General features: G+C 47.6%; 1 protein-coding gene and 1 non-coding gene across 2 annotated transcripts in view; one reads left to right on the forward strand and one right to left on the reverse strand.

Moving 5' to 3' along the window:
• The first annotated feature begins 2,337 nt into the window (after positions 1–2,337).
• LOC129854548 (ceramide synthase 2-like) overlaps positions 2,338–21,752 on the forward strand; it is a 42,341-nt gene continuing 22,926 nt past the window's right edge. Inside the window, exons 1-9 of the mRNA XM_055921742.1 lie at positions 2,338–2,956; positions 4,852–4,969; positions 9,171–9,289; positions 9,417–9,474; positions 10,924–10,974; positions 15,668–15,760; positions 16,659–16,787; positions 18,530–18,636; positions 19,872–20,025. Of these exons, the coding sequence (XP_055777717.1) occupies positions 2,784–2,956; positions 4,852–4,969; positions 9,171–9,289; positions 9,417–9,474; positions 10,924–10,974; positions 15,668–15,760; positions 16,659–16,787; positions 18,530–18,636; positions 19,872–20,025 (1,002 nt within the window). The 5' untranslated portion in view covers positions 2,338–2,783. The remainder of the gene's footprint in view (positions 2,957–4,851; positions 4,970–9,170; positions 9,290–9,416; positions 9,475–10,923; positions 10,975–15,667; positions 15,761–16,658; positions 16,788–18,529; positions 18,637–19,871; positions 20,026–21,752) is intronic.
• trnaa-ugc (transfer RNA alanine (anticodon UGC)) lies at positions 19,765–19,840 on the reverse strand. Its single transcript has one exon. It is a non-coding gene; the product is annotated as a tRNA-Ala (tRNA).

The raw sequence follows: 21,752 nt of genomic DNA on the forward strand, positions 1-21,752 counted from the left end.
ATGTGCTGAGTTACACACTGACTATACAGAACACTGCAGAAAGCCCCGGGATGTGCTGAGTTACACACTAACTATACAGATCACTGCAGAGAGCCCCGGGATGTGCTGAGTTACACACTGACTATACAGAACACTGCAGAGAGCCCCGGGATGTGCTGAGTTACACACTGACTATACAGAACACTGCAGAGAGCCCCGGGATGTGCCGAGTTACACACTGACTATACAGAACACTGCAGAGAGCCCCGAGATGTGCTGAGTTACACACTGACTATACAGAACACTGCAGAGAGCCCCGGGATGTGCTGAGTTACACACTGACTATACAGAACACTGCAGAGAGCCCCGGGATGTGCTGAGTTACACACTGACTATACAGAACACTGCAGAGAGCCCCGAGATGTGCTGAGTTACACACTGACTATACAGAACACTGCAGAGAGCCCCGGGATGTGCTGAGTTACACACTGACTATACAGAACACTGCAGAGAGCCCCGGGATGTGCTGAGTTACACACTGACTATACAGAACACTGCAGAGAGCCCCGGGATGTGCTGACATCAGCAGTAATGTCATCACAATGGACACACAAACGTGAGCACGTCTCACACACACACACACACACACACACACACACACACACACACACACACACACACACACACACATCAGTGTGAAAGACTAAATGACAAGAGGAGTAAATAGTCTGTGTTTGTTTAGGGGCGTGTGTGTGTGTCATCAGAATCTGCCCAGGGCCATAGAGGCCCCCTATTGATATTGTTGACATTATTCAGTAGTAGTTTGTTTGCCCTTCACATGAATCAGTTTGTACGTTCGGGATCATCAACTAGATTCAGCCCAGGGACCATTTCTTTCTTGAGTGGATGGTCGGGGTGTAGACTGCAAATTGACCGCAAGAAGCCCAAACAGATCTAATATTTGACTAAGACATTGTCATTTCAATCCTTGCTTACATTTGTACACGCCACGTCTCTCTACTATGCGTGGGAATACTTGGGAACAGATTTCCAAAATTAAAATCACTTGGAGCTGATTTCCAGGTGTTTTTACAGTCTTATGTCCAACAATAATAAATAAATAATTGGTCTGAAAACTTGGGGGGCCTAATAAACCCCCCATTGGAGGAACCCTGCTGTATGTCAACCCACTGTCACCTGGGATTCAGAGAACTCCATAACTCTTTAACCATGACTTGACCACTAGGGGTTGTGATCCGTTTCAGCATTGACCTTGATTTAGAAAAAACTACAAAGAAAAAAGTCTAGTCCGTGATTTCCTGGGTTATATGTTGCTAGACTGCAGCCCTGGATTTAATTGACTAGCGCAGCCAGTGATGTTTTCTCTGCTGACGTGTGTGTTGGACTAGGTGTGGGGAAGCATCTTGAGAAAGAGGTGAAGGCTGTTGTGTCAATATTTGCACTGGATATAAAGAACTGCATGTGCACTTGACTGGAGTGACCTAGGTTCTACACACCCACACTATCTACACGACCTACAGCACTGGTGTCCAATCAACTCACCAACTCATGTTGTAAATCTGACTGATAGTGAATGAATGCACTCTTGAAATCTGGAACTAGTGATTTATGAGCAATATATCATGATCAATTCCTGATTAATAAATAAAGTACATGCAAATGAAGTTGCTTCTTTACCCAATTCTAAGTTCAACCCCTTAACTGGAATCCCTATTGGTTCAACTGCCATGTCAGTTTGCCAGATGAGAACAAATAGGAACATTTGTTTTTCTCTTGGACATCATTGCACACGCAATAGAACAGCAGAATAGTGTACTGCAATTTTACTTTGCAACACTCCTCACCTTCGTTGACAAAACAAACAATAACAGCGGCCGTGGGGCGGACAGTGCCTCTCTTTCCTCTACTGAGGATTCCATCTTTAAGGGTCAATCTGCGATTTGATACTTTCATTTTTGGACTTATAAATGAACTGTATATACACATTGTTTCTTGAAGAATATAACTTTTATAAATGCCTTATCAGCTTAGTTCAATTGCCTAACCCCATCAGAACCCAACATATTAGCTTGTTTGTTTTACTCTGTTTGTAAACAGTGTACTTGTAAACAAACTGTATTGCTTCAAAACATGGTTAAAGCTGCATTCTATAGCTTTGTGCGCGACCTGACAGAATTCAGATATAAATGGGAGTTATAGATCTGTCATTGAAGCAATTCCATGTGCACTATTTCTATGCTTCCCCTCTTTAAGTTTCCTTTTTGTGTTTTTTTTTACTTAGCGTTTCGTACACAAATGACTTAAATGTAATGTAAATGTACACCAGGTTCAAACTGCTGAAAATACAATGTTTTTTGGTTGTTAAAAATATATTTCACAGCGGTTTAGATGGTACAATGTAAACAATGTCTTTGAGGTGCTGGATATAAATCATCTATTCAGCAAATGATTGAAAGAGACTCTGCCCACTGCAATCTGGCTCCCATGTGGTTTATTAGTGACATCATTTCCACTTTACTTTAGATCTTCATCAGGCCTCACTTGAAAACAGTGGTGGCTGGTGGCACGTTAAATCGGAAGACGAGAGCTTAGTATGGCTGGAACGGAATAAATGGAATGGTATCAAACACTTGTTCCATGTTTTTGTAAGCATTCCATTCACACCATTTCAGCCATTACTATGAGTCGTCCTCTCCTCACCAGCCTCCTCTGTTCGATAACGTGATAACTATTGACATGTGTTTTCTAACATAACCCTCCTCTTCCACCCCTGGGTCGTCAGGATGATTGACACCCTATATGAGTGGATTTGGTGGGACCGCTTCTGGCTGCCAGTCAACCTGACCTGGGCGGACCTAGAGGACAGAGATGGGCGTGTCTACGCCAAAGCCTCTGACCTCTATGTGACGTTGCCTTACGCCATAGTCTTCCTACTGGTCAGATACCTGTTCGAAAGGTGAGCTTGCTGAACATATAGGGGCAGTTTCCCAGACAGAGATTAAGCCTTGACTAAGAAACATGTTCTCCTGTAGTCCTGTATGGCTCAGTTAATAGAGCATGGCGCTTGCATTGCCAGGATTGACGGTTTGATACCCAGGACCACCTATACCTAAAATGTATGCACACTTGACTGTATGCGGCTTTGGATAAAAGTCTGCTAAATGGCATGTACAGTGCAGTGAAAAGTATTTGTCTGATTTTTGATACTGAATGTTATCAGATCTTCAACCAAAACCTACGATCTTCAACCAAAACCTATTTTATTTATTTAATTTTATTTATTCAAAGTTATCCAACACCCAATTCTCCTGTGTGAAAAGTAATTTCCCCCTTGCACTCAATAACTGGTTGAGCCACCTTTATCTGCAATAACTGCAACCAAACACTTCCTGTAGTTGTTGATCAGTCTCTCACGTCGCTGTGGAGGAATGTTGTCCCACTCTTCCATGTAGAACTGCTTTAACTCAGCGACATTTGTGGGTTTTTTTAAGCGTGAACTCCTCGTTTCAAGTCCTGCCACAACATCTCATCTGGGATTAGGTCTGGACTTTGGCCATTCCAAAACTTCAAATGTGTTGCTTTTTAGACATTTTCATGTAGACTTGATTGTGTGTTTTGGATCATTGTCTTGCAGCATGACCCAGCTGTGTTTCAGTTTCAGCTCACAGACGGATGGCCTGACATTCTCCTGTAGAATTCTGTTACACAGAGCAGAATTCATGGCTCCTTCTATTAAGGCAAGTCGTCCAGGTCCTGACTCCTGAGGCAGCAAAGCATCCCCAAACCATCACACTACCACCACCATGCTGACCGTTGGTATGAGGTTCTTACTGTGGATTGCAGTGTTTGGTTTTCACCAGACATAATGGGACCCATCTCATCTAAACAGTTGACTCAAGTTTGCCAAGAAGCACCAGGATGATCATCAAGACTCTTGGAAGAATGTTCTATGGACAGATGAGTCAAAAGTATAACTTTTTGGACGTCATGGGTCCATTAGGTTTGAGTGCCTTGCTCAAGGGCACGTTGACAGAGCCTTGTCGGCTTGGGGATTCGTACCAGCAGCCTTTAAGTTACTGGCCCAATGCTTTAACCACTAGGCTACCTGCGACACATTGCATCCAAAGGTGGCACAACCAGTTATTGAGTGTAAGGGGGAATTACTTTTTCACACAGGGGCATTGGGTGTTGCATAACTTTGTTATGAAATAAGTATGTAATTGTTGTGTTATATGTTCACTCAGGTTCCTTTATCTAATATTAAGATTTGGTTGAATATGTGGTAACATTCAGTATAAACAATATGTGAAAGTAGAGAAAATTAGAAAGGGGGCAAATACTTTTTCACAGCACTGTAATATATTATATTTTGTTCAATGGAGATTTTCCATTGAAATGGTTTCTAGTCCAGGACTATGCTGTGTCCAGAGAACCGGCTCATGCCCCATGCTGTTTATATACTACTAAACCATGTTTAGTTCAAACCTTTATTTCAAACCTCTACTTCACTGTCTCCTTACATCATAGAATTCCTACTCATCAGAAACCAGTTTGAAAGGAGAGCTCGCTGAACAAAAAAAGCCCCTTTTATAGGTTGCTACAGGAAAGTAGATGTTAAGTTACAATTGAACCTGCTTTGCTACTGTGTTTGTGCGTGCGTCTGTGTCTATATTCAAGTTCATTTAGTTTGAGGCAATGATTCTCGTTTGCTGTGTAGTTAATCTCACCTGTGAAAACTTGCATGTGCCTACAAGGTAAAAATTCTAGCAGTTTTGAAAATGAAAAAATCGGAACATTCTGCCCCATTGTAAAGTCCACTATATTTGACTGCATGTGTATGTTGTCCCCCAGGTTGATAGCCACGCCTCTAGCAGCCTCAGTGGGGATCCGGGAGAAGGCCAGACTGAGAGTAGCAGACAACCCCATCCTCGAGCTTTACTATCTCTCTCACTCCAGAAACCCTGGCCAGGTATTAACCCTACATATTAGAAAACACACTTACACCTTTTACATATACACCTAATTATTAGTGTCAAATATGCACTATGAGATCATAGACATTCTAATGAATAGTACAAACCCTGCCCCTCTGGCACGCTGGTCAAACCCTGCCCATCTGGCACGCTGGTCAAACCCTGCCCATCTGGCACTCTGGTCAAACCCTGCCCATCTGGCACTCTGGTCAAACCCTGCCCATCTGGCACTCTGGTCAAACCCTGCCCATCTGGCACTCTGGTCAAACCCTGCCCATCTGGCACTCTGGTCAAACCCTGCCCATCTGGCACTCTGGTCAAACCCTGCCCATCTGGCACTCTGGTCAAACCCTGCCCCTCTGGCACTCTGGTCAAACCCTGCCCCTCTGGCACTCTGGTCAAACCCTGCCCATCTGGCACTTTGGTCAAACCCTGCCCATCTGGCAGCCTGCCAAAACCCTGCCCATCTGGCACTCTGGTCAAACCCTGCCCATCTGGCACGCTGGTCAAACCCTGCCATCTGGCACTCTGGTCAAACCCTGCCCATCTGGCACGCTGGTCAAACCCTGCCATCTGGCACGCTGGTCAAACCCTGCCCCTCTGGCACTCTGGTCAAACCCTGCCCATCTGGCACTCTGGTCAAACCCTGCCCATCTGGCACTCTGGTCAAACTCTGCCCCTCTGGCACTCTGGTCAAACCCTGCCCCTCTGGCACTCTGGTCAAACCCTGCCCATCTGGCACTCTGGTCAAACCCTGCCATCTGGCACGCTGGTCAAACCCTGCCCATCTGGCACTCTGGTCAAACCCTGCCCATCTGGCACTCTGGTCAAACCCTCCCCATCTGGCACTCTGGTCAAACCCTGCCCATCTGGCACTCTGGTCAAACCCTGTGTATCTGGCACTCTGGTCAAACCCTGCCCATCTGGCACTCTGGTCAAACCCTGCCCATCTGGCACTCTGGTCAAACCCTGCCCATCTGGCACTCTGGTCAAACCCTGCCCATCTGGCACTCTGGTCAAACCCTGCCCATCTGGCACTCTGGTCAAACCCTGGCCATCTGGCACTCTGGTCAAACCCTGGCCATCTGGCACTCTGGTCAAACCCTGCCATCTGGCACTCTGGTCAAACCCTGCCCATCTGGCACTCTGGTCAAACCCTGCCCATCTGGCACTCTGGTCAAACCCTGCCATCTGGCACTCTGGTCAAACCCTGCCATCTGGCACTCTGGTCAAACCCTGCCCATCTGGCACTCTGGTCAAACCCTGCCCATCTGGCACTCTGGTCAAACCCTGCCCATCTGGCACTTTGGTCAAACCCTGACCATCTGGCACTCTGGTCAAACCCTGCCCATCTGGCACTCTGGTCAAACCCTGCCATCTGGCACTCTGGTCAAACCCTGCCATCTGGCACTCTGGTCAAACCCTGCCCATCTGGCACTCTGGTCAAACCCTGCCCATCTGGCACTCTGGTCAAACCCTGCCATCTGGCACTCTGGTCAAACCCTGCCATCTGGCACTCTGGTCAAACCCTGCCCATCTGGCACTCTGGTCAAACCCTGCCCATCTGGCACTCTGGTCAAACCCTGACCATCTGGCACTCTGGTCAAACCCTGACCATCTGGCACTCTGGTCAAACCCTGCCCATCTGGCACTCTGGTCAAACCCTGCCCATCTGGCACTCTGGTCAAACCCTGACCATCTGGCAGCCTGGTCAAACCCTGCCCCTCTGGCACGCTGGTCAAACCCTGCCCATCTGGCACTCTGGTCAAACCCTGCCCCTCTGGCACTCTGGTCAAACCCTGCCATCTGGCACTCTGGTCAAACCCTGCCCATCTGGCACTCTGGTCAAACCCTGCCCATCTGCCACTCTGGTCAAACCCTGCCCATCTGGCACTCTGGTCAAACCCTGACCATCTGGCAGCTTGGTCAAACCCTGCCCCTCTGGCACTCTGGTCAAACCCTGCCCATCTGGCACTCTGGTCAAACCCTGCCCATCTGGCACTCTGGTCAAACCCTGCCCATCTGGCACTCTGGTCAAACCCTGCCCATCTGGCACTCTGGTCAAACCCTGCCCATCTGGCACTCTGGTCAAACCCTGCCCATCTGGCACTCTGGTCAAACCCTGCCCCTCTGGCAGCCTGGTCAAACCCTGCCCCTCTGGCACGCTGGTCAAACCCTGCCCCTCTGGCACGCTGGTCAAACCCTGCCCATCTGGCACTCTGGTCAAACCCTGCCCCTCTGGCACTCTGGTCAAACCCTGCCATCTGGCACTCTGGTCAAACCCTGCCCATCTGGCACTCTGGTCAAACCCTGCCCATCTGGCACTCTGGTCAAACCCTGCCCATCTGGCACTCTGGTCAAACCCTGCCCATCTGGCAGCCTGGTCAAACCCTGCCCATCTGGCACTCTGGTCAAACCCTGCCCATCTGGCACTCTGGTCAAACCCTGTGTATCTGGCACTCTGGTCAAACCCTGCCCATCTGGCACTCTGGTCAAACCCTGCCCATCTGGCACTCTGGTCAAACCCTGCCCATCTGGCACTCTGGTCAAACCCTGCCCATCTGGCACTCTGGTCAAACCCTGCCCATCTGGCACTCTGGTCAAACCCTGCCCATCTGGCACTCTGGTCAAACCCTGCCCATCTGGCACTCTGGTCAAACCCTGCCATCTGGCACTCTGGTCAAACCCTGCCATCTGGCACTCTGGTCAAACCCTGCCCATCTGGCACTCTGGTCAAACCCTGCCCATCTGGCACTCTGGTCAAACCCTGCCCATCTGGCACTCTGGTCAAACCCTGCCCATCTGGCACTCTGGTCAAACCCTGCCCATCTGGCACTCTGGTCAAACCCTGCCCATCTGGCACTCTGGTCAAACCCTGCCCATCTGGCACTCTGGTCAAACCCTGCCCATCTGGCACTCTGGTCAAACCCTGCCATCTGGCACTCTGGTCAAACCCTGCCCATCTGGCACTCTGGTCAAACCCTGCCATCTGGCACTCTGGTCAAACCCTGCCATCTGGCACTCTGGTCAAACCCTGCCCATCTGGCAGCCTGCCAAAACCCTGTGTATCTGGCACTCTGGTCAAACCCTGCCATCTGGCAGCCTGCCAAAACCCTGTGTATCTGGCACTCCTGAAATCCTGGTTGGAGGATGCTGATGCTCTGACCAACTCATTGGCCATGTGGTTAGTGCGTCAGCCCTGAGATTGGAAGGTTGGGGGTTTGATCCCTGGTCTAGTCATACCAAAGACAACAAATATTTCCTGACGCTGCTCTGCTGGGGAGTCAGCATTAAGGAGCTGGATTGTAGCATATGACCCTGCGATTAAAAATTCAAGTAAATTTGGTTGGATTCAAGTTAATTCACCTGTCCAGGGGGTGTACTTGTCCAGCTGCCTCAGGCTACAGGTATAGGAGATGGGCTCAGGCCCTATGGGCCATTCTGGCTCAGACAGGGGTACTATCAGACAGTATATCTGCTGTTCAGACCTGTGGTCGTGTACATCACCCAGATGTCCAGCTAACCAACCTCTAATGCAGATACTATGCTCCAGGACAGATGTTTTGGTCCATGACTCACCATGTGGTCATGAGGGATGTTAATGTTTATCCACATGACTTTCACCCTTTACCCACCTCTCCACACGAGGTGTGTGTGCGTGAGCGAGTGTGTAAGTGTGTGTGTCAATGGTGTAAGTGTGTGTGTCAATGCGTCTATGTGTTGCTTGTGTGTGTGAATTTCCACGCGTCTGTGTGCATCTGCGTGCGTGTGTGTGTGAGCCTCCTGATGTGTGTATATCATCAGACGGTCTAGACAGTCTTTGAGGGGATTAGTGAAACCTCACACCACGAGACCTCTCTCTCAGATCGAACCTGATGGTTATTTTGCTGAATGGAGACAATCTCCAGTGAGAGATCATCAGCTCCTCTATCTGCTAATAACTGTCTGCTGATGACTGCTACACAGCACTCATGGTCCAGTGTCTTACCGGAATCTCAAGTAGCCAGCGAAATGAAACAAGTAGCCATCTAGTGGGGACAAACTTGCCCTACTAAAGTGAATTTGGTGACATCTGAATTACCCCAATTTATTGAAGTCAACTTAGCATAAGGGTTAGTAGTCCTCTGTGTAGCTGGCGCTAATCAAACACACTTGGTTCTGAACTTGTGCGTGTGTGTGTGTATGTCTGTGTCCCAGGCAGTTAAAGATGGTCTGTCTAAGAAGAGCGGCTGGTGCGTTAGGCAGGTGGAGCGCTGGTTCAGAAAGAGAAGAAACCAGGATCGTCCCGGAGTACTGAAGAAGTTCAGAGAGGCTGGGTAAAACTGTGTGTTGTGTGTGAGAGTATGCTTATTCCACATTTTCACCTTTCACTCAGTAGTGTTATTCTTCTTCTTCTTATATTAGTGTCCCTTGTCTGTCTCGGTCTCTGTCTCTGTCTTGCAGTTGGAGGTTTGTGTTCTATCTGTTGGCGTTAATTGGAGGAGTTGTGTCCCTGTATGATGTGAGTAGTGACTCTAGTGATCCTCTGCTTCACAAACACAAGTGTTTACAGATAGCAATTCAGCGCGTGTGGAGAGATTGGAGAAATGGAGAACGTCTTTTCAGTCATTCTGCCCTGAAGTGAAGGAGGAGAGAGGCGGATGAGGGGAAGAGGGGAGGAGAGGACAGAGAGAGGCGGATAAGGGGAAGAGGGGAGGAGAGGACAGAGAGAGGCGGATGAGGGGAAGAGGAGAGGACAGAGAGAGGCGGATAAGGGGAAGAGGGGAGGACAGAGAGAGGTGGATAAGGGGATAGGGGAGGAGAGGACAGAGAGAGGTGGATAAGGGGAAGAGAGGAGGAGAGGACAGAGAGAGGCGGATGAGGGGAAGAGGAGAGGACAGAGAGAGGCGGATGAGGGGAAGAGGAGAGGACAGAGAGAGGCGGATGAGGGGAAGAGGAGAGGACAGAGAGAGGCGGATAAGGGGAAGAGGGGAGGAGAGGACAGAGAGAGGCGGATAAGGGGATAGGGGAGGAGAGGACAGAGAGAGGCGGATAAGGGGAAGAGAGGAGGAGAGGACAGAGAGAGGCGGATGAGGGGAAGAGGAGAGGACAGAGAGAGGCGGATGAGGGGAAGAGGAGAGGACAGAGAGAGGTGGATAAGGGGATAGGGGAGGAGAGGACAGAGAGAGGCGGATAAGGGGAAGAGAGGAGGAGAGGACAGAGAGAGGCGGATGAGGGGAAGAGGAGAGGACAGAGAGAGGCGGATGAGGGGAAGAGGAGAGGACAGAGAGAGGCGGATGAGGGGAAGAGGAGAGGACAGAGAGAGGCGGATAAGGGGAAGAGGGGCGGAGAGGACAGAGAGAGGCGGATAAGGGGAAGAGGGGAGGAGAGGACAGAGAGAGGTGTATAAGGGGAAGAGGAGAGGAGAGGACAGAGAGAGGCGGATAAGGGGAAGAGGGGAGGAGAGGACAGAGAGAGGCGGATAAGGGGAAGAGGGGAGGAGAGGACAGAGAGAGGCGGATAAGGGGAAGAGGGGAGGAGAGGACAGAGAGAGGTGGATAAGGGGAAGAGGGGAGGAGAGGACAGAGAGAGGCGGATAAGGGGAAGAGGGGAGGAGAGGACAGAGAGAGGCGGATAAGGGGAAGAGGGGAGGAGAGGACAGAGAGAGGCGGATAAGGGGAAGAGGGGAGGAGAGGTCAGAGAGAGGCGGATAAGGGGAAGAGGGGAGGAGGAGAGAGAGAGGCGGATAAGGGGAAGAGGGGAGGAGAGGACAGAGAGAGGCGGATAAGGGGAAGAGGGGAGGAGAGGACAGAGAGATGAGCTCTATGGGAATTTGACGGTGATGGCTTCAGCAAGTGTCTGAAGGCCTTGAGGGCAATGCCAGTTGAAATTGAAGGCATCATGATGAGATTGTCCTGTAATGTTCTTTAATGATTTCCCTGCATGTTTCTCCTTTTGTTTTGTATTTCAGAAAGAATGGTTTTATGATACGCGGGAAGTGTGGAATGGATTTCCTAAACAGGTGCGTGTGTGTGCGTGCGTGTGTGTGCGTGTGTGTGTGTGTGTGTGTGTGTGTGTGTGTGTGTGTGTGTGTGTGTGTGTGTGTGTGTGTGTGTGTGTGTGTGTGTGTGTGTGTGTGTGTGTGTGTGTGTGTGTTCTAGTCATTAGGCCTAGTACTGAGAGATTAGTGCTTTTTGAGGTCAGTTCGATTAGGATTTTTGGTTTCTGTATGCATTATGTGGATTGAATGCTGAAACAATACAGAATAAAACAGTGAATAACAGTGCCATGATGGTAGTGCCCAACAGTGCCCATTACTCCTTATTATTCACATTACTTGACTTTAATAAAATATGTTTGGGGCTTATTTTGGACCTAAGCTTGTCACCTACCTTCCCGCCTTTGGGACAACGACTCCCATTGTTGTGACGGAGACATGATCATCTCGTCGATATATACAGATCTCTGCCCACACCAGCCGGACAAGTAGGCATATAGAATATTGGTGGGTTGGAAACTACAACTCCCTACTACATCACACAGTTCAGGCTTCATCTGATTTCTCTCTAGAGAAACTACAACACCCTACTACATCACATAGTTCAGGCTTGATCTGATTTCTCTCTAGAGAAACTACAACTCCCTACTACATCGCACAGTTTAGGCTTGATCTGATTTCTCTCTAGAGAAACTACAACACCCTACTACATCACACAGTTCAGGCTTGATCTGATTTCTCTCTAGAGAAACTACAACACCCTACTACATCACATAGTTCAGGCTTCATCTGATTTCTCTCTAGAGAAACTGCACATTGAGCTCACAGAAAAAATGCAAATAATTGAACTGACGTCGGTCAATTAGTTGTAATTGTTTTCCGGTTAGTCGCTCAGCACTACTGGTCATTTACCAGGGTGATTTTGAAGAGCTCTCACACTCTCCTTACTCTTCTCACGTGTCTCCACACTAGTATAACCAACCAGGAAGAACAACAACATATCATACTTGAACAGACGCCACTTGGCAGCATTTTCAAACTCCAGATTTAGGAGTTTGCTCACACATCAAACATATACAACTTGTTGATAATATTTATTCTCAGGTCCAAAACAGACAGGTCCATATTTAGTAGTGAGACTAGTTTTAAAATGTATTTTTAACAAGTGGAGGAATGTGTGTATGGTTTAGATTGCTGTTCAGTCTTTACTGGGTGCCAGGTCCTAATCAAAGGAATGATGATGTCACACAAACTGGAGTGGCGAGGCTAGGATTATGTTTGATCAGGCTCCACACCTAACAATGTTGCCTGGGGTTTAAAGCAGCTCTAAGTATATACAGATCACGTCCCAGATGGCACCTCCTATTGGCCCTGGTCAAACGTAGTGCACTACATCAGGACTAGAGTGCCATTTGGGATGAAGGCGTAGTTTGTAGAGAGATTTTAGATGTGTTTTATGTGATTGTATTTGCAACAAAGAATTCAACACAGTTGGTAACTATTTGGTATCCAACTTGTTGGCCTACTTAGTAGGGCTAATTTTGATGAATCCCCCAAAATAATAAGTGGTATTAGATCGACTAATTATTATGCAATTGCAATTTTAACCATGTAGTTGCTAAGAAAAAAACATGTGTCGCGTAGGATAAAACACCATGTAGCTCTGGGGCCGTATATATCAATCAAATTCAATCAATCAAATGTATTCATAAAGCCCTTTTTACATCAGCCGATGTCACAAAGTGCTGTACAGAAATCCAGCCTAAAACCCCAAACAGCAAGCAATGCAGATGTAGAAGCACGGTGGCTAGGAAAAACTCCCTAGAAAGGCAGGAACCTAGAAAGAAACCTAGAGAGGAACCAGGCTCTGAGATGTGGCCAGTCCTCTTTTGGCTGTGCCGGGTGGAGATTATAACAGAACATGGCCAAGATGTTCAAACGTTCATAGATGACCAGCAGGGTCAAATAATAATAATCACAGTGGTTGTAGAGGGTGCAACAGGTCAGCACCTCAGGAGGAAATGTCAGTTGGCTTTTCATAGCTGAGCATTCAGAGATAGAGACAGCAGGTGCGGTAGAGAAAGAGAGTCGAAAACAGCAGGTCCGGGACAAGGTAGCACGTCCGTCGAACAGGTCAGGTTTCCATAGCCGCAGTCAGAACAGTTGAAACTGGAGCAGCAGCACGGCCAGGTGGACTGGGGACAGCAAGGAGTCATCAGGCCAGGTAGTACTGAGGCATGGTCCTAGGGCTCAGGTCCTCCGAGAGAAAGAGAGAGCGAATTAAAGGGAGCATACTTAAATTCACACAGGACACCGGATAAGACAGGAGAAATACTCCAGATATAACAGACTGACCCTAGCCCCCCGACAGAAACTATTGCAGCATAATTACTGGCGGCTGAGACATGAGGGGACGGGAGACACTGTGGCCCCATCCGACTATACCTCCGGACAGGGCCAACCAAGCAGGATATAACCCCACCCACTTTGCCAAAGCACAGCCCCCACACCACTAGAGGGATATCTTCAACCACCAACTTACTACCCTGAGAAAAGGCAGAGTATAGCCCACGAAGATCTCCCCCAAGCACGAACCCGGACAGGAAGATCACGTCAGAGACTTAACCCACTCAAGTGACGCACCCCTCCTAGGTGGAAGAGCACCAGTAAGCCAGTGACTCAGCCCCCGTAAAATGGTTAGAGGCAGAGATTCCAGTGGAGAGAGGGGAACCGGCCAGGCAGAGACAGCAGTGCTTTTCCGTTCACCTTCACACCCCTGGGCCAGACTACACTCAATCATAGGACCTACTGAAGAGATGAGTCTTCAATAAAGACTTAGAGGTTGAGACCGAGTCTGCGTCTCTCACATGTATAGGCAGACCATTCCATAAAAATGGAGCTCTATAGGAGAAAGCCCTGCCTCCAGCTGTTTGCTTAGGAATTCTAGGGACAGTAAGGAGCCTGCGTCTTGTGACCGTAGCGTACGTGTAGGTATGTACGGCAGGACCAAATCAGAAAGATAGCTAGTAGCAAGCCCATGTAATGCTTTGTAGGTTAGCAGTAAAACCTTGAAATCAGCCCTTGCCTTAACAGGAAGCCATTGTAGAGAGGCTAGCACTGGAGTAATATGATCAAATCTTTTGGTTCTAGTCAAGATTCTAGCAGTCGTGTTTAGCACTAACTGAAGTTTATTTTGTGCTTTATCCGGGTAGCCGGAAACTAGAGCATTGCAGTAGTCTAATCTATAAGTGACAAAAGCGTCATTTTTGGACAAAGTTTCAGATTTTTGCAATGTTACATAGATGGAAAAAGCTGTCCTTGAAACAGGCATCTCTAAGTAGGAGTGCTGATCTAGGACCAGTTGTCCCCTGTCCATGTTGTCTTATTCATTGTGATCTAAAAGTCAAAACTGATCTTAAATCATCACTCTACTCTGAGATGCTTGATGGCTACACAGCCCCTGATTTCTTTGCCCCAGCTAGAGACACTGTCTCCGTTCGAAATGGCTCCCTATTTAGTGCACTACTTTTGAACAGAGGCCTTTGCACTATATAGGGAATACGGTGCCATTTCAGACGCAAACACTCAGACAAAGGAGAAGGGATTTGGAGAGCGCTTTGTTTTGAGTCCGTTCTGTTGGACTGTGATTCATTCATGGCACTGTAAGATTATGTTACCTGTTACTGGTGTTTCTCTCTCTCCCTCTCTACACACATCTCATTATCTCTCTCTCCTCTCTCTACACGCATCTCATTATCTCTCTCTCTCTCTCTCTCTCTCTCTCTCTCTCTCTCTCTCTCTCTCTCTCTCTCTCTCTCTCTACACGCATCTCATTATCTCTCTCTCTCTCTACACACATCTCATTATCTCTCTCTCCTCTCTCTACACACATCTCATTATCTCTCTCTCCTCTCGCTACACACATCTCATTATCTCTCTCTCTCTACACACATCTCATTATCTCTCTCTCTCTACACACATCTCATTATCTCTCTCTCCCTCTCTCTACACACATCTCATTATCTCTCTCCCTCTACACCTCTCATTATCTCTCTCTCTCTACACACCTCATTATCTCTCTCTCTTTCTCTCTCTCTCTCTACACACATCTCATTATCTCTCTCTCTCTCTCTCTCTCTCTCTCTACACACACATCTCATTATCTCTCTCTCTCTCTCTCTCTCTACACACATCTCATTATCTCTCTCTCTCTCTCTACACACATCTCATCATCTCTCTCTCTCTCTACACACATCTCATTATCTCTCTCTCTACACACATCTCATTATCTCTCTCTCTCTCTCTCTATACACACACATCTCATTATCTCTCTCTCTCTCTCTCTACACACATCTCATTATCTCTCTCTCTCTCTACACACATCTCATTATCTCTCTCTACACACATCTCATTATCTCTCTCTCTCTATACACACATCTCATTATCTCTCTTTCTCTCTTTCTCTCTCTACACACATCTCATTATCTCTCTCTCTCTCTACACACCTCATTATATATCTCTCTCTCTCTCTCTACACACCTCATTATATCTCTCTCTCTACACACCTCATTATCACTCTCTCTCTCTCTCTCTCTCCCTCTCTCTCTCTACACACATCTCATTATCTATCTCTATTTCTCTCTCTCTCTCTCTCTCTCTCTCTCTCTCTCTTTCTCTCTCTCTCTCTCTCTCTCTCTCTCTCTCTCTCTCTCTCTAGACTATGCTGGATTCTCAGTACTGGTACTACATCCTGGAAATGAGCTTCTATGGTTCTCTTCTGTTCAGAGTCACCTTTGATGTCAAGAGGAAGGTGAGAGTCGGGGATCCCAGTCCCTGCCAGCCCCTATGGGCTTTTCTCAAGCTCTGCTTTCTTTCCCATACACCTGCATTATCTTCCTCTCTGACCCGTTTACCTGCTTCTCATAAGATGGAAAAACAAGAGGTCCTGAAGCTCTGCTTTCTTTCCCATACACCTGCATTATCTTCCCCTCTCTGACCCGTTTACCTGCTTCTCATAAGATGGAAAAACAAGAGGTCCTGAAGCTCTGCTTTCTTTCCCACACACCTGCATTATCTTCCCCTCTCTGACCCGTTTACCTGCTTCTCATAAGATGGAAAAACAAGAGGTCCTGAAGCTCTGCTTTCTTTCCCACACACCTGCATTATCTTCCCCTCTCTGACCCGTTTACCTGCTTCTCATAAGATGGAAAAACAAGAGGTCCTGAAGCTCTGTTTTCTATCCCATACACCTGCATTATCTTCCTCTCTGACCCGTTTACCTGCTTCTCATAAGATGGAAAAACAAGAGGTCCTGAAGCACTGCTTTCTCACATTAGTTACCTACTGCAGTCCTAATTAGATAGCGGCCTGCCTGCCACCTCTGACAGGCCAGCGCATTAAATGTCTTATGGAGATGAAAAGTAGAAAGTGTGTAGAAATGACCAAATCAGGAAATCAACTAAGTATTTTTTATCAAAGTAAATTGCAGTTGGCTACTCATAAGCAATTACAGTTAATGATCATTTCCACTATATGATACACACTATTAGCCGTTTATTAGTTGTTCCAACATGCTCAACATTGTCCATCTGCCTGCTTAGTTATGCATGTCACACTATCAAGTGATTATGGACACGTAGTAGAATAACAACAGTAGCAACAGCAACAACAGCGACAGGGGAAGATGTTTGTTGTGTTGTCTCCTCTAGGACTTTAAGGAACAGATCATCCACCATTTGGCCACCCTGACGCTGCTGTCCTTCTCTTGGTGTGTCAACTACATCCGTATAGGAACCCTGGTGATGCTCATCCACGATGCCTCCGACGTCCTGCTAGAGGTCTGCTACCATGTGGAGTGTCTGTGTGTGGTGTGTTCTGTGTGGTGTGTTCTGTGTGGTGTGTTCTGTGTGTGGTGTGTTCTGTGTGTGGTGTGTTGTGTGTGGTGTGTTCTGTGTGTGGTGTGTTCTATGTGTGTGTGGCAGACACTTTTTATTCATTTTTTTTTACCCCTTTTTCTCCCCAATTTTGTGGTATCCAATTGGTAGATAAAGTCTTGTCTCATCGCTGAAACTCCCGTACGGACTCGGGAGAGGCGAAGGTCGAGAGCCGTGCGTCCACCTGAACACAACCCAACCTAACCGCACTGCTTCTTAACACAATGCCCACTTCACCCGGAAGCCAGCCGCACCAATGTGTCGGAGGAAACTCTGTACACCTGGCCACCGTGTCAGTGTGCGCTGCGCCCGGCCCGCCACAGGAGTTGATAGTGCGTGATGGGACAAGGACATGCCTGCCGGCCAAACCCTCCCCTAACCCAGACGACACTGGGCCAATTGTGCGCCACCCCATGGGTCTCCCGGTTCGCAGCCGGCTGCGACACAGCCTGGACCCGAACCCAAAATCTCTGGTAGCACAGTTAGCACTGCGATGCAGAGCCTTAGACCACTGAGCCACTCGGGAGGCCAAGAGTGGCAGACACTTTTATCCAGAGCAACGGTTACGTCCCAAATGGCCCCCTGGTAAACATAGGGCTCATGTTAACAGTAGTGCACTGAAGAGAAACAGGTGCATATAGAGCACCCCCATAGTGAGCTGTGTGTTCCTGGTAGCGGGGAGACTCACTGTGTGTTTCTGGTAGCGGGGAGACTCACTGTGTGTTTCTGGTAGCGGGGAGACTCACTGTGTGTTTCTGGTAGCGGGGAGACTCACTGTGTGTTTCTGGTAGCGGGGAGACTCACTGTGTGTTTCTGGTAGCGGGGAGACTCACTGTGTGTTTCTGGTAGCGGGGAGACTCACTGTGTGTTTCTGGTAGCGGGGAGACTCACTGTGTGTTTCTGGTAGCGGGGAGACTCACTGTGTGTTTCTGGTAGCGGGGAGACACACTGTGTGTTTCTGGTAGCGGGGAGACTCACTGTGTGTTTCTGGTAGCGGGGAGACTCACTGTGTGTTTCTGGTTGCGGGGAGACTCACTGTGTGTTTTTGGTAGCGGGGAGACTCACTGTGTGTTTCTGGTACCGGGGAGACTCACTGTGTGTTTCTGGTAGCGGGGAGACTCACTGTGTGTTTCTGGTAGCGGGGAGACACACTGTGTGTTTCTGGTAGCGGGGAGACCCACTGTGTGTTTCTGGTAGCGGGGAGACTCACTGTGTGTTTCTGGTAGCGGGGAGACTCACTGTGTGTTTCTGGTAGCGGGGAGACTCACTGTGTGTTTCTGGTAGCGGGGAGACTCACTGTGTGTTCCTGGTAGCGGGGAGACTCACTGTGTGTTTCTGGTAGCGGGGAGACTCACTGTGTGTTTCTGGTAGCGGGGAGACTCACTGTGTGTTTCTGGTAGCGGGGAGACTCACTGTGTGTTTCTGGTAGCGGGGAGACTCACTGTGTGTTTCTGGTAGCGGGGAGACTCACTGTGTGTTTCTGGTAGCGGGGAGACTCACTGTGTGTTTCTGGTAGCGGGGAGACTCACTGTGTGTTTCTGGTAGCGGGGAGACTCACTGTGTGTTTCTGGTAGCGGGGAGACTCACTGTGTGTTTCTGGTAGCGGGGAGACTCACTGTGTGTTGTTCTCTCTTCTCTCTCCCCAGTCTGCCAAGTTATTTAACTACGCCAAATGGGAGAGAACCTGCAACAGTCTCTTTGTGGTGTTTGCCATTGTGTTCATGGTAACCCGACTGATCATCTTCCCATTCTGGTAAGGCAACTGACAAACCCTAGCTGTGTGTGTGTGTGTGTGTGTGTGTGTGTGTGTGTGTGTGTGTGTGTGTGTGTGTGTGTGTGTGTGTGTGTGTGTGTGTGTGCGTGTGCGTGTGTGTCTCTCTCTCTAGTATGTTCACCAGTTGACACACTGGAGGAGTAATTGTCAGGGGAATGTCTTTGTCTCATGAGCGCTCAGTGATACAGAAGCCAATATTTGTTGAATTATGTTCTGTCTACCTCTCCTGTGAGAAACAATCAACCATCTCATTTCACTCTGAAAGGCCAAACAAAGAGACGTTGAACTTTGCAAAAGCACAAAACATCATGTTCTCTTCTCTGCAGAGAAAATTAACCAGGGTCGTGTTCATTAGTGCACACCGTAGAAAAAGGTTATGAACCTGAAAGTGAAAACAAACGTTTCCTTTTTTCCCCCCACATATTTTAATTCTATATTTTTCCAGCTCTGTAGTCAGCCCAACAAAAAAGCTGAATGTTTCTTTTTGGTAAGGCTCAGGTTTTCCCTTCCTGTTTCAGTCTGGTGCCTATTGAATACGACCCAGTGTTTCTGCAACTGGTTCCTTCCTGACTTGGACAGCATTGAAGGAGCACGAAAGCTGAAAAGCTGAAACCCCTTTCTCTCATGGACATTACTTACAAATTGACAGAATACCAGATTTCTTAGCTATCATTTTTATACAGATAGTTACATAGTATTTACCTACTTATTTCTATAATGAAAAATCCCTATAAAGCAAAGAGTAGACATTATTTTCCTTCACATAGGCTTGTGTTTAGTAGGCATGAAAAGCAAAACATTTTTTAAATAGAAAAAATAATCTTATTGAATTCTTACTGGTTATACCGCCTCTGCTTCACGTCGTTTTCTCACGTTCCATGCACACTGAACATCCAGGACAAGTTTAAATGTTTAACAGAGCTTATCATATCTAGTAGAATGTATAATCAGAATGTAAATGTATATTTTAGCACTTCGGGTTTGTGAAAAAGTATCTTGCAAATAAAATGCATTACCATCATCACATTTACATTACATTTAAGGCATTTAGCAGACGCTCTTATCCAGAGCGACTTACAAGTACATACATTCATACTTTGTTTGTACTGGCCCCCCGTGGGAATCGAACCCACAACCCTGGCGTTGCAAGCGCCATGCTCTACCAACTGAGCCACACGGGGCCATCATTGTCTGTATTGGTTATGTCCTTCCAGGCTGATCCACTGTACGTGGGTGTACCCCACACTCCAGTACCCCCCGTTCTTTGGTTACTACTTCTTCAACGTCATGCTGGTGGTCCTCCTGTTCCTACACATCTTCTGGGCCTACCTCATCCTGCGCATGGTCAAGAAGTTCCTCTTTGGCAAAGTGAGTCATCTTTTTGGCAGTGATTTATTTCACTCTTTCTTTTCCATTCTTCATCCATTCCCTTTATGCCAGCCATCATTTGGTCACAACGTCACCACTTAAAGCAGGCCTGAATCATACCAGTCTGACGCTCAGACCAGTGGTCCCCAAACCGCTCTCTGAGTACCCCCAGCCGTTCTCCTTCCATAAACAGGCGGTCCTCCACTGATCTACCCCAGTACTAGCACACCTGTTTCATCTGGTCAACTAATCATCACCTTCTTGATTAGTTGGAATTAGGTTTGCTGGTTTTTGTATAAGACAAATAAGTGGAATAACCTACGGGGGGGATGTCAGCTACCACTCAGCCTAGTCAATGTTCTTCTCTCTCCTGGCACCCCAATGGTGGAACCAGCCTCCGCCTGAAGCTAGGACAGCAGAGTCCCTGGATATCTTCTGAATACACCTGAAACCCCACCTCTTCAAATAGTACCTTAAACGAATCAAGTATTTATAAGTATTTTCCTACTAGCACTGACTTTGATAACTACTTTATTGACAGAACATGATCTTGCTACGACTGATGGTACAAACTGACAGAATACCAACCTGATGATGAGTTGACCAGAGGTTGATGATGAGTTGACCAGAGGTTGATGATGAGTTGACCAGAGGTTGATGATGAGTTGACCAGAGGTTGATGATGAGTTGACCAGAGGTTGATGATGAGTTGACCAGAGGTTGATGATGAGTTGACCAGAGGTTGATGATGAGTTGACCAGAGATTGATGATGAGTTGACCAGAGGTTGATGATGAGTTGACCAGAGGTCGATGATGAGTTGACCAGAGGTTGATGAGGGCTTGACCAGAGGTTGATGATGAGTTGACCAGAGGTTGATGAGGGCTTGACCAGAGGTTGATGAGGGGTTGACCAGAGGTCGATGATGAGTTGACCAGAGGTTGATGAGGGGTTGACCAGAGGTTGATGAGGGGTTGACCAGAGGTCGATGATGAGTTGACCAGAGGTCGATGATGAGTTGACCAGAGGTCGATGATGAGTTGACCAGAGGTCGATGATGAGTTGACCAGAGGTCGATGATGAGTTGACCAGAGGTCGATGATGAGTTGACCAGAGGTCGATGATGAGTTGACCAGAGGTTGATGATGAGTTGACCAGAGGTCGATGATGAGTTGACCAGAGGTTGATGAGGGCTTGACCAGATGAAACAGGTGTACTAGTACTGCTGCACACATTGTTTCTATTCATATACTGTCCATACTGTCTCTACACACCATCCTTTACAGTACATATATATTTCTATTCTAATATTTCTTAATTCAATTATTTTTGGGATTTGCATGTATTGTTTTGTGTTGTTAGGTATTACTGCACAATTGGAGCTAGGAACATAAGCATTTCACTACACCCCTAATAACATCTGCAAAATATGTTTACTCAACCAATAAAATGTGATTTGATTTTGATTTGAAATGTGGTTGTCTCACCCAGCTATGTGAAGATGAATGCACTAAAGTTGCTGAATGACTAAAATGTTAGATTTAAGTGGATCCTACTACAGGAGAGCTCTGGGAAACATTGCTCTAAACACACATAGAGCACCAGCCTACAGCTGCTTGACTGGCCTGGCTAGATCATGCAGAGCCAACAGGTGGTCTCTTTGAAACTCAGTGCTGTCTGATGTGGGTGGAGGGTAACAGAGACCTCAGCCTTCCTGCATTGACGTCC

The sequence above is a fragment of the Salvelinus fontinalis genome, chromosome 4, assembly GCF_029448725.1.
Source record: "Salvelinus fontinalis isolate EN_2023a chromosome 4, ASM2944872v1, whole genome shotgun sequence".
In the NCBI taxonomy this organism is placed as follows: domain Eukaryota; kingdom Metazoa; phylum Chordata; class Actinopteri; order Salmoniformes; family Salmonidae; genus Salvelinus; species Salvelinus fontinalis.